Source organism: Rhizophagus irregularis, chromosome 6 (assembly GCF_026210795.1).
Source record: "Rhizophagus irregularis chromosome 6, complete sequence".
Classification (NCBI taxonomy): domain Eukaryota; kingdom Fungi; phylum Glomeromycota; class Glomeromycetes; order Glomerales; family Glomeraceae; genus Rhizophagus; species Rhizophagus irregularis.
This window is the reverse complement of record NC_089434.1, coordinates 4,850,664-4,868,092: the sequence shown is the minus strand read 5'-3', so window position 1 is coordinate 4,868,092 and position 17,429 is coordinate 4,850,664. Positions and strand designations below refer to the sequence as shown.

Genomic DNA, 17,429 nt, shown 5'->3' with positions numbered 1-17,429 from the left:
GTAATTTAGACAATTATTGAAATCGAAACTAGTTGAAACATTTTATTAAAAAATTAAAAATTTGTGAAACTGTGAAATAAAGTTTACCATTTATTATAATAAATTATATAATTTAATATAAATTTAACCAGTTTTGCAATTATACAATTTAATATACATTATATTAATTATTTAAATCATTATATATATTTAAATATATAGTAAGTTTAATTAATAACCAGTTTTATAATTTACTTTTTATATATTATTATTAAGCACAGTCAGATCTCTATATAGTTATTTAATCAGTTCTATAAAAATTGGTAACTATATGTAGACTTTTACTATAATGTAATTATATAAAATGTTTTTTTATATAATAAAGATATAAATTGTAGCTTTCCAAAGTGTACGATTATAAGGAGTAAATTTTTGGCGATATAACTATACGAAATGTTACTATATGGAAGTCTAACTATATTTATTAATAATTATATAATATTTATTTATAAAAAATTTATTTAAATATATATAATAATGTATTAATAATTATTTATTTTAAATTTTATTAATTAAAAAGTTTAGATATTAGCGACATTTAGCTATTGTCGAAACCTTTTGTTATAGCTTAAACTATTACTAATTAAAGTTTAGACTTAAGAATCTTAATACTTGATTAATTAAAAGTAAATCCCAATTAACAGATTTCAAAATTGCAGACGGGCTCAATATAACGAATAACATACAAACAAATTATGATAAATTTGAGATGATAACGAATAAGAAATTAGATAAGGAAATCATTGAAGTCAATTTTGGATCGTCAAAATGTATAGTAAAACCTTTAATGCCAAAAGAGTCAGTTAGAATATTGGAAGTATGGATCAATTTGGATTTAAAATCCAATTTTGTGTTCAATTAATGTAAAGATATTATTAGTAAATATAACAAAATAATATTATTAAGAAATAATAGATTTACAGATGAAATATATTTATAATCATATGATCATTCTTCATTAGAGTTTATATCCATCCATCTGGATATCCGATTTTTGCGTTATCCATTTATCTGGATATCCAGCTGATTTATCCAGATATTACCCAGATATCCTAAATTATCCGGATATCTAATTATTTTTGCAGACTAATTCAGGCCAAATTTATAATTCTGACCAGAATTACGCCTTGGTAAGATGATCATTTCCATTTTTGGTGATAGCCATTCCACAAAAAAATTTTTTCTAAAATTTAAAATTTTCTTTTTTAAGAGGTTGTGTAATATAAATGTCTAAAAAAGAAAAGATTTTGTCATAATTCTGGCCAGCATTATAAAATTTGTCTAAGTTATTCTCAATGGATAATATCCGGATATCCGTCAGATTATCTGGATATCCCAAATTCTGTATCCGTCCAATCTGAATATTCAAATATCTGCGAATATCCATTTTTTAATGGATAACGGATATAAACTCTATTCCTCATATTGACTATAAAGCATAATTGTTAGTTTGGCTAAATATTCAGGTAGAAAAATTAAATGCGATTTGTAGATACATGTTTAAAAGAAAAGCTTCACTACCACTTACTACACCTAATAGTGTGATATATTCGACAATAGGATACAGATACTGTCGAAAACCTTTCAGTGTACAAGCCAATAATCCGAAATTCCGAAACCTAAGTCCGAAACTGGTGCCAAAATCCGAAACTATAGCCGAAACTTTATATAGGCCGAAACTATAGGCCGAAAGTCTGAAACCATTTTTTATTATGTATTTACTTATTTTATTATAAAAAATTGGCATTTATTTATTTTTTATATTATCTATATATTTAAAAACACTGCAATCACGTGGGCGTTATGTTTAGATTAACCATATAAATAAGTCATTTGAATTGTGTAACCCTACTCCTATTCGTCGCCAATGTTACACAAGACCAAAAAAGGAAATTTTATTTCTGGCGAAAAACTGAAATTTTGGGTTACACGGGATTCCATAAAAGGAAATTGTCGGTTACGCAAATTTCCAAAAAAGGAAATTTTGTCTTCTGTTACTTTTCAGAGAAATTAAAAAAATTGTGTTGCTCAAATTTCCAAAAAAGGAAATTCTTTGCAGATCTTTTAATTCTGGCCGGAATTACATATTAACTGTTGTCGTAGACAACAGGTGAATACTAGTATTATTTAAATTTTATTATCATTATTATAAATTTATAATTATTACCATACCTAATTATTATTATTATTACGTTAAAATGTTAAATTGCAAAAAAAAAAAATAAAATTTAAAAAAAAATCAGTTTTCATTATCATCAATTTCTTTGGCTATTAATGCCTCAATATCAAAATCTTCTGTTAGACTAATACAACAGTTTGTCTATTTTTCGATCAACTCGTTACTCATTTCATGCTTCTTAACTTCGCCCATATTAAAAATCTGAGATTCAATATCTATATTTAAAGTAACATCTAGATCATATGATTGTGACATATCAATAACCATATCAATTATATTTTCATTATATAAAAAATCAAAATCATTGACTTCCAACTCATTGCTAATTTCAACAATAGTATTAATCATTTTTTCGCGCATAGAATTTTCTGAAGTATCAATAGCATAGTAAGGTAATTCACGTTTGGCATTTGTAATGTAATAAGTATGCAATTTGCACATGCCTTCTACCCGATTTGCAGCTAATTTGTACGTCTTTGCCTATAAAACCACCCAAGCGAAAATGGATTTCGCAAGAAGCTATGTGGAGATACAGCAAAAGTTGAAGTGCCAAAGCTTGTAACTCCCATTCTTCTTTGAATTTTGAGCTGTCTCCCACCAAATAGTAGGTGTATATGATTTATAATTATAATTTTGGTTAAATAGCGTTTTCTTTTTCATATATTTTCGCATAGTAAGAGTTTTTTTGCACATGAGTCTTGATTATGACCCATATCCTTCCAAATCTGAGCTGCTTTGAGAGTGATATTATGAAATTGATTCAGATTTATTCCATTTCCTAAAATAAAATGATAAATTATGTTAAAATATTAAATTAATTAATTTAAATACCAAATTTTGAATCTCAACTTACCAGATAATGAGGATGCAAAAAAAAGCCAATAGAAAAAGATCGTCAGAAAATTCATGAAATCTTTCGTTAAATTTAATTATACAATGATTTTTAAATTGAATGTTTTGGTTTGACGTTCGATAAATAGCACTTGCTAACGTAATGATAAATGAACATAACAGTCGCAAGCATTGAAGTTGCTGGCTCTGAGCATCCACACAGTCGACCTTAAGAGGATGAAGAATGGATGCAATTATTCGACAATTTTCATAAAAATTTCAATCATCGAAGAATATCTTTTACCCGATTTTTAATATCATTTTCATGTTCCGAAAGAACCTAAATAAATAATATAATATTATAATAATAAAATAAATATCTTAATAAATTATAAAACCATAATTCATAAATTACATTAATTAATCACTTACCCCTGCAAAGGCAAGTTCAAGTCTTACAATAGAGCTAACACAATCCCACATTGTAGACCACCGTGTCTTTGTATGACTTTTTAATCCTCCTCCTTTAATTTGTAAAATTTTGACAGAATCTTTAAGGAATTGTACATTGGAGAGCGAGACATTCGTAAAATACTGCGAACAATGCCAACTTTTCGAATTGTATCTATAACAAATGAATGTTTACACAAGATTTTTGTAATCAAGTTAATGCAATGAGCCATACAACGGATATTTAAAATGTGGGGATATTTTGCACAAAGAATTCTTCGTGCAATACGCGCATCTGGTGCATTATCTGAAACTACAGCTGCCAATCTTTCAGGTCCAATATTATTCACAATTTTAATAATTTCGTCTCCAAGAAATGCACCAGTGTGATGAGGAACATTAGAATAATCCTTTGAACACCATAAATATTCTTTACGATCTTCAGTAATCAAACAATAATTATATATTGATTGTCCAGTGGGGTTGGTCCATCCATCAAAAGCAATGGTCATATTATTCTCTTCATTAATTATTCTGTTTACTTTGAGGTTAATTCTAGAAATTTCTTGAATAATAAGAGTTTCTGTTAGGACCTAACGGCTTGGAAGATTATAGGAGCTTGGCACATAAAGTTTTAACAAATTCGATGTTAAAAGCGGATGCTCGAATAAAGAGCAAACGGTAAGTTGCAACGTACAAACATTTTTAGGCCAATGCTTTGTTAATTTGATCTTCTGCCCTGCCAGTAAGAGGTAGGAAAATTTTCATAACTGGATTATCAATATGAGTTTGCGATCTATCATTTGATTTTCGTTTCTTAGATTTAGTGGTTGACGTTGTAGAAGTATCATAACTATTATCTTCTGAATCATCACAGTTATTAGTTAAGATCATTAAAATGCCGATTTTGGTATCAGAATCAACTTTGGTACATTCATATGCGAGATGTTTCTTAAGTTTTGCCACCTTAGCTGTGGACCAATGATATTCACAAAATGAGCACGTCGCTAAATAATATCCTTTAGAATTAAGCACTAGATCACCTTTTACAAACCACTCCCATATCTTACTAATAGGACGCCCGCCTACTTTCCTTAAAGAACTGGACGACATTTATTTAAAATTTTTAATAGATTATATTGTTATACAGTTATAGTGTTTAACTGTTTATTATAAGAGAATAAGGTGGAAAAGATGAGTAAAGAAAAAAAAGACTGTAGAAAATAAAGAAAGTATGTGGGTTTATAAGTTATAGGACAAACGACAAACTACAAAGAAAAATGTTTCGTGAAAAAATTTTTATGTAGATTTAGATTTTAGATCGATCAGTTGATTGATTTAATAATTAATCATCAATATTTCTATTTTTAGGTTTCAGACTTATAATAATAGGTTTCAGACATAATTTCGGATTTTGGCCAGGGGTTTTGGTTTCAGAAAGCAGTTTTTGAATACCAATACTGTCCGAAACCCAAAACCAAAACTAGGCCGAAACTAGGGGGTTTCGGCTATACTACAAGTATAGGATATGGTATTAAAGATATTAATACAATTCAGACTCAAAGACAATTAAGTAGGGTATATAATTAAGTTATTGCTAAAGGGGTGATAAAAGAAATATTTGAGTTAAATTGCAAACAGTTACAAAGTGAGTTGTTGCATAATAGATCTCTGTTAGAAATATGGAATATAAGTTTGAAAAATTTGCAAGTAAAACATTGTTTATTGGCACGAGTTTTAATATTATTATTAGATAATATGCTGACTATAAAATCAAGTGGGGTTAAAGTAAAACCAATGCAAGGTGGTTCACTGCCATTAACAGATGTATTTACACATAAAGAATTATTTCAAAAAAGTATTAGTAAAGAATTGAAAGGAAAAAATGTATATTTTATTAGTCAATTAATGTCTTTAGATAGGACGCGTTTTTTAAGATACAAAGATTTAAAACATAGGATTAAAATTAATACACAGGGGAGAGTTCTAGGTTGGTTTAAGTTTATTGAAAACAAACTTGTTAAGGAACCTCTGATTTCAAAAAAAGTGAAAAATGAATACCAGTTAGAATATAATTTATATAATAATGATGTTAATATAGCTAATGTAAAAACAAGAAATTGGATAGCGACATTTTGTGAACAAGTGAATATGCCTATAATAGGCGTGTATTAAATAAATTAGAGAATGATAAGATTTGAATAGAGCATTGGATACAAGAAATTGTAGATGAAACAATATCTCCTTCAGTGCAATTACTTGTAATTAAAAAATGTAGAGGTGTGAAATTAAAACAGATCAAGCTAGAAGTAAAGAAATAAGTTAAATACATGTTGTGTTACAAATATTAGTGCAGAAAAATGTGTTATAATTAATGCAAGTTCTATACAAAATGATCGGTATATGGTAGATAACTTTATTTATGAAGTATTGGCTCAAGCAAAATGTAAACATCATGGAGGGTCAAACGAGAAAGCTAGAAATATAAAAAAAGTCAATGGATTGTTGCGATATATATATCCAAAAAGTTACAGAAAAGAGTTATTAGATATTACAAACCAGAATAAAAGAGTGATATCGAAATTTATACAGATGGATTTATGAAAAACGGATTGATAGATGAGATAAAAATGGGTAGCGCTTTTTTAATTAGTTCTCCTATTGATAGATACTTTAATTGTAGTATTGGAGATAATCCGTTCTCTAATAAAGCAGAATTGATACCAGTAATTTTGAATTTAATGGCGTATCATAAGTGGCAAATGTTACGGTATTCACTGATTCTCAATGACTTGTTAATATATTTGATGCGTTAAACAATCTGACAATTAATGAAATTGAAAAATTGAAAGTCAATTATAAGGTTTTATGGTTATATTTATTCAAAATGATTAGAATATATGGTTTTAATGTGAAATTAGTTAAGGTTAAAGCACATAGTAACAGTGACAACAACAACAAAATAGATAAATTGGCAAAGCTTGGTATTAAGAAAGAAATATTGATGATAGAAGATGCATTGTTATTACATAATGGTACAATATGCTGGCGGGACATGCCTATTGAACACAATTCTATATTAATGATAAAAGGAATTAAAGATGCTCAGTTTATAGATAAGTTCATAATGTTAAATAGGAATAGAATAAGATATCAGTCAGAAGTATTAGAATTGATTGACTGGAAAACATCATTAAAATTAAATTGTATTGATCAATACTATACTTTATTTGAAGATCATTTTCTGCAATCGTTTAGAACTAAATTTGCTGTAATGAATTACCAATATGTATTAATTTAAGGAAGCGTAAACCTGACTTATATGATGATAGTTGGAAGTGTAATTTTTGTGGAATTGAAGAAGAAATGTTTGACCATTTTTGGAAATGTATTAAGATCCAAAATATTGTGCAGAGTATAATTAAAAGATTCAAAATGTTTTGGTAAATATAATAGGTGAATTTTCAAAAAAAGAGATAGATAAACAACAACTTGAGAATAAGGTTGAGAAGTTAGATATGTGGAATATTGGTTATTTTTATGATTTTACTTTTTTAATGAAAAACCAAGTTAGTCACCAGTTAGTTGATCTGTTGAAGTTTTACAAGATAGAGGTATGCTCTGAATCCAGTCAATCTGGATATTCGGTCATCCATCTGAAATTTGACTGGATTCAGATTAATCCAAATGATTCATCAGATTGACTGAATGGATTATCAGATATCCGGTCAATACTTGCTCACCAATTTAACTGGATAGTTAACCGGATATCTGAATAATCTGGTCAATCTGGTGAATCTGATGAATCCAAATTCAGTTTTTTCTACTTAAACAATTAGAAATTTTTTAATAATAAACATAGTATTTATTTTTACATTATTACAAATGATTTTTAACAAATTAGTTGATATAATATTTATAAAAAGTTTAAGATTTGGATTGAATCGGTTTGAAGACCCCTAAAGAAAAAAAAAGAAGAGAATGTTAAAGACTATTCAAAGACTAAAAAAATAAAAAAATCCCCTCCCTGACTTATTTTTATAACCCATGCCAAAATCCAGGTCCAAGAAGATGTCTTCCTAAAAAAAGAAGTAAAAGAAACGTTAATTACGTTCCTAAAAATAAAAAAACAAAAATACCTTTCCTCCAACTTACCTTTATAACCCATGCTGAAATCCAGGTTCAAGAGGCATCCTCCTAAAAAAAAGAAGCAAAAGGAATATTAGTTACATTTCTAAAGACAAAAAAAAACCAAAAATACCCTTCCCAACATACTTTAATAATCCAAGTCAAGGATAGATAGACGTGTGGTAAATTAATTAGAGATTTTGGTATTGAGTTTTGCGGTAAGTTTACTATAAATTTCAAAGTTTCTCTTGACTTTCGCAGTAATAGAGACTAATAAAGTTATTAAACCAAAAATCCAAAGTTTAGGAAAGGCGTCACCTAAAGAAAAAAGAAAAAGGAATGTTAATGATGTTCCCAAAGACAAAAAAAAATAAAAAACCCTTTCCCAACTTACTTTAATAGCCCAAGCTGAAATCCAAATTAGGAAGGGCGTCACCTAAAGAAAAGAAGCAAAAGGAACGTTAATTACGTTTCCAAAGACAAAAAAAACTCAAAAATAACCTCCCCAACTTACTTTAATAGCTCAAGCTGAAATCCAGGTTATAAAGGGTGACACTTAAAGAAAAGAAGCAAAAGGAACATTAATGACGTTCCTAAAAAAAAATAAGCAAAACACCCTTCTCAACTTACTTTAATAGCCCAAGCTGAAATAGGACCCCGAAGAATATATAAATAACTCAGATCCAAATTTAAATTTTAATATGTTCTTTATACATTTAATTTTTATTAATAGCTTTATACAAAATCAGCATATAAGTTCTAATCCTATTATAATTTTATACAACTTTACCTCTAAGTTATAAATTCTGTGCAATTATCTGAATTACTTCTTTTTGATTAAAAAAATTATAATGAATTTTTGCTTTGTTTAATAACTGAAGAGTATTATCATCAAAAACCTTTATATCTTGCATGTTTAAATGATAAATAACATTTTTTGGATGTTGATGAGTAATTAAAAAACATCCCTCCTCTGTTAAAGCTGAAAAAATATTACATATAGGAGTAAAAACTTTGAGAGTTATATATGATATATTTTTAATGTCTGTAATTGGTTCTTGATGATAACTATGATATCCATATACTTCATAAAAGCTAGAAATTACTTGTCCAATACAAAGTTGTAATCCAAAAACAACTAGAACAAAATCTTGCTCATTAAGAGGATTATGACTATTAATATTTGCTGATTCAATATTTTCAACTATAAAATGAAAAAATTATTTTAATAATTTCTAATAATATAATAAACTTATTCAATTTATACTCACTTAAATTTTTATTATCAATTAAAATTTTTTGCCGTTTTTTTGATTGCCCCTTTTCATAAAAAGTAGCAAGAGATTGGCTCATAGTTTTTCGCTCATTTTTCCATCTCTTTTCACGTTGTTTAACAATTCGCATTTCAGCATTTTCATTTTTACTAAAAAATGAGACAATATGATTTGCTTGATTAGGTTTAATTAAACCAGATTTGCATAATTTTGTACTATTAGTTTTAATTGTACGTTCAATATTGCGAGAATTATAAGCATTATGCTTCTCACGTTGATACACCATTTCTTGAAAATCAATTACATTTTCAGTAACCAGTATAGTAGTATCAGTATTATTAATATCTTAAATTTAAAATAAATAATATTAGTATCTATAAATAATTATTTATAAATTGTAATTCTTTAACATTACCTGTATTAATTATACTTGAATCCAATGTTTCATCTATATCAATAAAAGAAAGTTGCTTTTGACATTCATTTAAAGACAAATTTTGACTATCTTTATTTATGTTTACTTTTTCCCTTTCATTTTCTTTTTGTCTTATAAGATTCACTTCTTTAGCCGCATAACCAATTATTTGAGAAAGATCAAGATTAGAAAAATTCTCATCTGAATCTTGCATGCATTCATCATGATTATCTGAACCAGATACTTCTCCATCATTAGGACCTATTAAGATATAAGGCCGAAGTGAATTAATAGGTACAATATCGGGAGTCAACATTCCTAGAAATTCAGCAAGATCACATGCTAGTTGGCGTGACTGATCAAATGCATGATGAATTTGAATATCATTTGGCCAAGATCGCAATATATTCACTTGATCAAATTCAATAATTTCGTTATTATATTCAAATTGATATCCTATCAAGTAAAATAATTAATTTATTTATATGTTAGCTATAATCATTATATAGTATTAAACAAAGGAATTTTTTTTACTTACCATCACGTACAGATTTCTCTTTATTGAAAGACAATACTTTTGAATTTAATGCTTTGGTATAGTGGCCAATTTTCGGTACCATTTCTAACAACTCTGCAAAATCAAAATCAGCATTAATTTGCCGTGCTGCTCCAAAAAAAATGTTCACAGGCTTCTGAACCATAAATCCAAGGAATAAGAGGATATTGACTATAATAATCTCTATGAGCTTTTACAAGTAAAACTATTGATTCTGCTAATGAAGTCATTATTGCAAATGTTTGAGATGCAATAAAGTTCTGAGATACAGAAATAAATTCAGGATACTTTCGTGCTAATGTATTTATATGAAATCGCCAAATTCGCAAAAAAAAATAAGAAGTCATTGCCATTCTTATTCGTTCAAGAGGTGAAATATTTCTATTCAAATAACTATCAACCAATTCACCTAATAAAATAAGATAAATATTAAATAAATATATTTAGTATATTTATATTTATAAACAAAAGAGTTGCAGTTCCTTACCAATTATAAATAGATATATAAATGTGCCCTTGAATTCGGATTTGATCTTATTATTAGAATCAAGGCAACATGCCAAATTTTTAGGGCAAAAGGTTCGATAAGCTGCACCATCATCTTGACGATCAAGCTTATACACATCAGACTTATACATGGGACTTTGGAGATGAGATAACAATTTTGTAAAATGATTAAATCCTATAGTAGAATGACCAAATGTGAGAGCTCGAGCACCAGACATTGCTGCATTATGTCCCGTCTTCTTAGCATGTTTAGGATCTTGAATTCGTACTATTGGTCCAATATTTGGAAAAATTGGACAACTGAAATCAATGTTATATGGTGTATAATTAAATCTAAGTCTATCGGAAGTTTTAATCTGTTGAATTTGAGTTTGTGCGTTAAACTCAACTTGTGCACCATCAGAACCAATTGAGATTATGTGTAATCCAAGTTCCTGTGCAAAATCCAAAAGTAACTTATGTATATTGACGATTGATTCCGTTTTATCGGATCCATTGTTAGGAAGAAGAGCAATAATTACTGGAGGAAATTTTGGCAACGGAACCTAAATAGAATTTCGTAATGTTAACATAATTATATTTAATCTGCCTTACCAATATATTAATAAGGGAAAATGTCATTGGCGACCCGTATCGCCAGTGCGACCCTAAATCATTTGATCAAATTTGATTGGCTAACTAATATTTACAATTACGTCAGCCTTCAGTTCTTTGTTATTATTTTCCCCCTTTTTTCGTTATTCTTTTTCCCTCCTTTTTTTGTTTCCTTTTCTCTTTATTTTCGCTTTACTTGTTTTATTTTTTGACTTTTTTTTCATTTTATTTCCCTTTTCTCTTTTTTGATTTTATTTTCCTTTCTTTTTTTCCTTCTTTTTCATTTTTTTTTGGTATGTTTTTTCGTTCTTTCTTGCTATTTTTTGTTTTTTCTTTTTTTCTTTTTTTAGGTCTTTAGGTTCTTACAGTTTTACAATTAAGGTACATCCTTTTTTTTTCTTGCCTTTGTTTTTTAATTTGTTCTTTACTGACTCTCTATGCTGTTCTTTAACTCCTTCCTTTTCAACATTATGTGACGCGTTTTACTCTTAACTTCACAGGTTTTGTTATTATTTGTTCTTTAACTCACTTGTTTATAAGTTTCATTTTTTAACCTTATTATAGGCTTTTTTTCGCGTTGAGTATTTTTTTCTTTTTTTTTCTTTTTTATTCTTTAGGTTCTTGTTTTCATTATTCTTTACTAACTATATTTTCTCTACTTTATGCCACTCTTTGACTTCGCAGGCTTTATTTTTCAATGTCATTGGTTTTGTTCTTTGATTTCATGAGTTTCCATTATCATTTAATTCTTCAACTTTCTTCGTGGGTTTTGTTCTTCATCTCGATTTTGTTTTTTACTCTGTTGTTGTCATTTTTTTTTGCGTATCAAAATTACTAGTTCTGTTAAAAATAAAATATAAATTTTACAATGTTTCTCTATTAGTAAACTTTAATAATTGATTTTTAACCATACAGTATATCATTATTTTATTGCGTAAATCAAAAAACTTTTTGCGAATTAAAGTGTTGCGAATTTTTTAACGAAAATAAAAAAAGTTGACCAATCAAAATATAGTATAAAATCACGTGATTGGGGTCGCCATGGCGACAGGGTCGCCATAAACTAACGCCCTATTAATAATATTTACCTGTAATATATACACTCTTACATATTTTGCAATAGAATTATTTTCCTTAATTTTGTTGATTACAAGTGGAATATCGTTATATGCTTCGATACTTGTCTCATTAACTGAAAATGTAGATCCAATTATGCATCCCATCTGCGATGAATATCGGAGGCGAGGTTTTAGTTTTGTATTGTCGGACATAGCTGCAATCGGTCCATCATAACCAATTGAATCCAAAAATCGCTTAAAACGAGCTACGTTTTCAAAACAAAGTGTTGGATCCGTTAATATATCTTTAGAATTAGAACGCAAACGCCTAAAGATTGTTAAAAAGCTTTATTAAGTTATTTTTTAAATAAAATGTACCAAGATAGTAATTTTATACCTGATATTCTGGATCGTTAAACCTTCTAAGTTTTGTCGAAATAAATTTAATGCACGCGGACTAAAGGTACCAAGTACTATGAGAAAGTTTTTAAATTCCTCAGAATATTTCAGGTTTTGTTTACCCTTTATTTTTCTCTTTTTTAGATGCAACTTGTGTCATAATTTCACAAAGACCTGTAAAAACTGGTTTTTCTTTAAAAGCACCATTAATACCTTTATTTGCCAATGTTACCCAAACATCCGAAGTTCCGTATCAGAGTTATTGTCTTTGATAAGAGACCAAACGATATTAAGATCAACATATTTCAAATACTTTTTCAGAGGATCGTTTTCGAAATAGTGTTTTGGGATATGCTTCATTTTGATTTTGGTGGTTTTACAATTGCAATTCGATTTGTAAATTCTTATCAACTTTTAAGCTAAGACATTCATTACAAGCACTTTTATCAGTATATCCTGCGCAATTCATTGAACGTACAGAATTACTCTTGATTAAAGATATTTTATTAATATGTATATATACAGATTATATGAAACAAATAGCGCTTCAACTTACAATCACGATCAACTCGCCATATTGCTTCGAATATAACTGACGATTCAATCGGCGTTTTTGTGAATGAGTTAATCTCTTACGCGTAAATTTATTTGGAAAGAGATTAGGGAAAAGTCTTCGCTACAATTTCAATTCTTCTAGTTCCACCAAATTGAACAGGAGTACGACTGATATATTGGCGAATTGATCTAGATTTGAGCACCAGGGCAAGGTTTTCGTTTATTGTTAGATAAGGTTATTGCATCATCTTCACTACTTGAGTATTCATCCTCAATATCACTTTCTGTTTGTACTTCATTTTCTTCATCAACGTTAAACAAATCATCATCATCCATTCTATCATCATCATTACTTTCCCATTCTTCGGCACTACTAACATCATCTGCATTTTCATTTTTTTCATTTTTTTCTAGCTTAGAAATCGGTTTATAAAAATTCAAGATAGATTGAACTCCTTGCTTAGCCAAACATCCTTTACCCTTAACGTGAATATTTAAAAAGGTTTCATCATAGCGACGACCAAGTTTAATAGTTTTACCACAACGACAAATAACTTTCTTCATACGAAGTATGTGAGCGCAATATGGATGTTTTGCAAGTCTTTCCTTGCTATATTTCCAAGCAAATGGCATTTTAAGAAAAACAAAAAGAACCAAAGTTTATGATAAAAATATGAAGAATTTTTAAAAATAAAACGTATAACAAAAGATGAAAATACACAATAAAAAAAAATAAAATGCACGATAAAAAAAAATGAAATGCACGATGAAAAAAAAGATGAAATGCACGATGATGAAAAATTGTATGATGAAAAATTGTATGATCACATTTTTTATATATAGATATATACTAATAATGTATAAATGTATTTTATACAAATTAAAATCTGACTTGCTTTAAAAATCTATTTCCGTTATACAAACGTATACCTAACTTCCAAATTTACCGACTGATCGGATTATACAAATTTAACTTTAAGTTTCTAAAAAGTGATATAGTAACTTTATACAAACCTGAATCCCAGTTATATATATAATCTTCGGGGTCCTGCTGAAATCCAGGTCCAGGAAGGGCGTCACCTAAAGAAAAGAAGCAAAAGGAACGTTAATTACGTTCACAAATACAAAAAAAAAACCCAAAAATAACTTCCCCAATTTACTTTAATAATTCAAGCCAAGGATAGACGTGTGGTGAATTAATTAGAGATTTTGGTATTGAGTTTTGCGGTAAGTTTACTATTAATTTCAAAGTTTCTATCGACTTTCGCAGTAATAGAGACTAATAAAGTTATCAACCAAAAAATCCAGGGTCTAGGCCCAAGGAAGGGGCGTATCTAAAGAAAAAAGAAAATAATGTTAATGATGTTCCTGAAGACTAAAAAAAACCCCCAAAAATAACCTCCCAATTTACTTTAATAGTTCAAGCTGAAATCCAGGTTAGGAAGGGCGTCACCTAAAGAAAAGAAGCAAAAGGAACGTTAATGACGTTCCTAAAAAAAAAAATAAGCAAAACACCCTCCCTCAACTTACCTAAATAGCCCAAGCCAAAATCCAGGTCCAGGAAAGACGTCATCTAAAGAAAAGAGCAAAATGAACATTAATGACGTTCCTAAAAACAAAAAAAAAACAAAATAACTTCCCCAACTTACTTTAATAATCCAAGCCGAAATCCAGGTCTAGGAAGGGCGTCACCTAAAGAAAAAAAGCAAAAAGAACATTAATGACGTTCCCAAAGACAAAAAACCCCCAAAAATAACCTTCTTGATTTACTCTAATAGCCCAAGCTGAAATCCAGGTCTAGGAAAAGCATCACCTAAAGAAAAAAAGCAAAAGGAACGTTAATTACGTTCTTAAAGACAAAAAAACCTGAAAATACATTCCTCTAACTTACCTTTATAGCCCAAGCCGAAATCCAAATCCGGGAGGGCATTCCCTAATGAAAAAAAGCAAAAGGAACGTTAATAACGTTCCCAAAGACAAACAAAAAATCAAAATTACCCTCCTTCAACTTACCTTTATAGCCCAAGCCAAAATTGAGTTTTAGGCAGGTGTCTCCTAAAGAAATGAAGTAAAAGAACATTTAGTAATGTTCTCAAGATAAAGAAAAAGAAATTTACACATACTTTTCAAAATTCAAGCCATCCAAGTTGTTCTGAAGTCAAAGTCCAAGTCCGTTTTAAAGAAAAAGGTGTTTTTTTTTAAAAAAAAAAAAGGTATGAATTTGACCAGATTATCTGATCAATCCGGTCAATCTGGTCATTTGTGTAATATCTGATCAATTTGATGTTATTCAACAGATCCATCCAGATTATCCGCAATCTGTTCATTCTTAATCTGGATGATCCATTTTTTGATTGGATCAGATGACAGATTGAACGGATTTCACTGGAGCACACTGGGCAAATTTTTAGGTAAATCTTGACAGTCACCTAGGGATTTGGGTTGTATCATTGTTTTTAATAGTGATATAACCATTTAGGTGATAGGTTGACTTGTTCTTAGGAGAAGTAGTTTTGTTTTATAATGCTTAATTCTTGTATGTATTTTGTTTATCTTATTTTAAGTTTTATATATGTAAGTAAGCGTAGTAGTTATAATAAAATAAGATCGCATTTAAATAAAAATAATAAAAAAAAAAAATGAATAATAACACAAGTAGTAATTTTTTTTTTAAAAAAAAAAGTATTGATAAATTTTAGGAGGTGATTTAACTCCAGTTTATTTAACCCAAGGAGTATAAAGTTAGCAAACTCTTCATTGAGTATTTTATTTTAAAATTTTCTTTTGATTTAATTCAATAACAATATTAAATTTATTATATCATCATATAGAGCATAATAGTTTTTAAAAGGTAAAAACAAGTTTGAGTTTATTACGTTAATTACATCAAAGAAATATCATTAAAGGCTATGATAAAAAACAGCAGGTATAGGTATAGTAAAATAAAAAATGAAGAATCACCATTATAAATATACGTTCCTAAACTTCAAAGCCGTTGCCCCTGCTAAACAATGCTTTATCAGAATTCCTCTAACTTCTGTGATTAAATATTTTACAAAAAAACAAAGTCTTTCAGGACACACAATCTGTGACACTGTCAATTTTATTGGACTTCGCAGAATTTCTGGTTTTTTTTGATTAAATTTAGTAAACTTAAATTTTGTAATATTATAATAATTATTTAAAAAAATCAATATTCAATCTACAATAGTCATTTGAGAAGATTTTTAGAAAAAGTAATTTTTGAAAATTTTTTTTTTTGTTTTAAAGCTTTGTTAAGGTATTAAAGATCTGAAAATGGATAAAACTAACTGATGAGAGATAGAAAATTTTCCTTATAATGACGCAAGGATAGACTAAATACTCATTTGTAAATGTTTAAGAAATATGCCGCTAAATAATTCTTCCCTTCCCTATTCATTTCATTTTTCCCATTCTCTTTCGTTCTCCCTTCCCTTTTCACTCTCCCTTCCTTTTTTTTAGACGAGTATGGACGTGAATTTGGTAGGAAATCAAAGAGGAAGAGGACCTTCAAATAATTATAGCATCATGATCTTATTTCTAGTTCAACACCCTAAATTTTTTTGATTGGATATACAGTCAACTCTGGATATAACGAACTCTCCATTCCAGAAGGTTTAGTTTGGTATATAGTGAATTCGTTATATAATATATCGAACTAGTTTTCTTTATAGGTAATTTAGGCCAAATTTGTAATGCTGGCCAAAATTATAATTTCTTTTCATAAATTTTCGAAAAAATTACTAGTAATTCTGGCCAGCACTATAAAATTGGCCTGGACTACTATATAGTCACATGACCGTTCGTATAGAGAGTATAAAGTTATTATCCTATGATCAATACGATCTACCCGATGGATAATCCGATCAATCCGTAATCCTTTTTGACGGATCCGGGAAAACGTCTTCACGATCCATTAGCATATTTACGCCAGTACCATCCCATTGCGTAATGATGCGCAAAGTAGTCACTTCTACCATTATGTACACTTTGATGCCGACGGAGACATTTAATCGTGTTATTCATCATTTTTACGATAAAATAAAAAGACAACTTCTTACGTATTCAATTTGTAGATGGTACATATAGCAAACTTGGTCCTTCTGATAATAAATAGTGCTTTACTTAACACAATTTATTATAATGGCATCAAGATTGGTAATAGACACTACGAGTTCCTGGTCTTTCATTTGCCAATTGAGAGATGGGTTTTGCATTAACAATTGGATGGGTGATTTTTTTATAAGTGTTGCTAAATATGCTACTCGTATGGGACAGTGTTTTTCGAGTACCTATGCCGTCCAACAACTGCTGGTAGATGACATTAGAGAGATTCCCGATGTTAGTGTACATTTTCTGATGGTGTAGGGAGAATATCGTTTTCATTGACAAAAAAAGTAGCCAAGAAAATTAGAATTAAAAC

The 17,429-nt window shown here is 28.8% G+C and overlaps 1 protein-coding gene across 1 annotated transcript; it reads right to left on the bottom strand.

The window, feature by feature from the left end:
- Positions 1-8,424: 8,424 nt before the first annotated feature.
- On the bottom strand, positions 8,425-9,632 carry OCT59_026717 (uncharacterized protein; the record flags this gene model as incomplete). Its single annotated transcript, XM_066143379.1, has 3 exons — positions 8,425-8,831; positions 8,899-9,246; positions 9,317-9,632. 3 exons carry the CDS (start codon positions 9,630-9,632, stop codon positions 8,425-8,427), a joined length of 1,071 nt encoding a protein of 356 aa, XP_065992903.1.
- Positions 9,633-17,429: the final 7,797 nt, after the last annotated feature.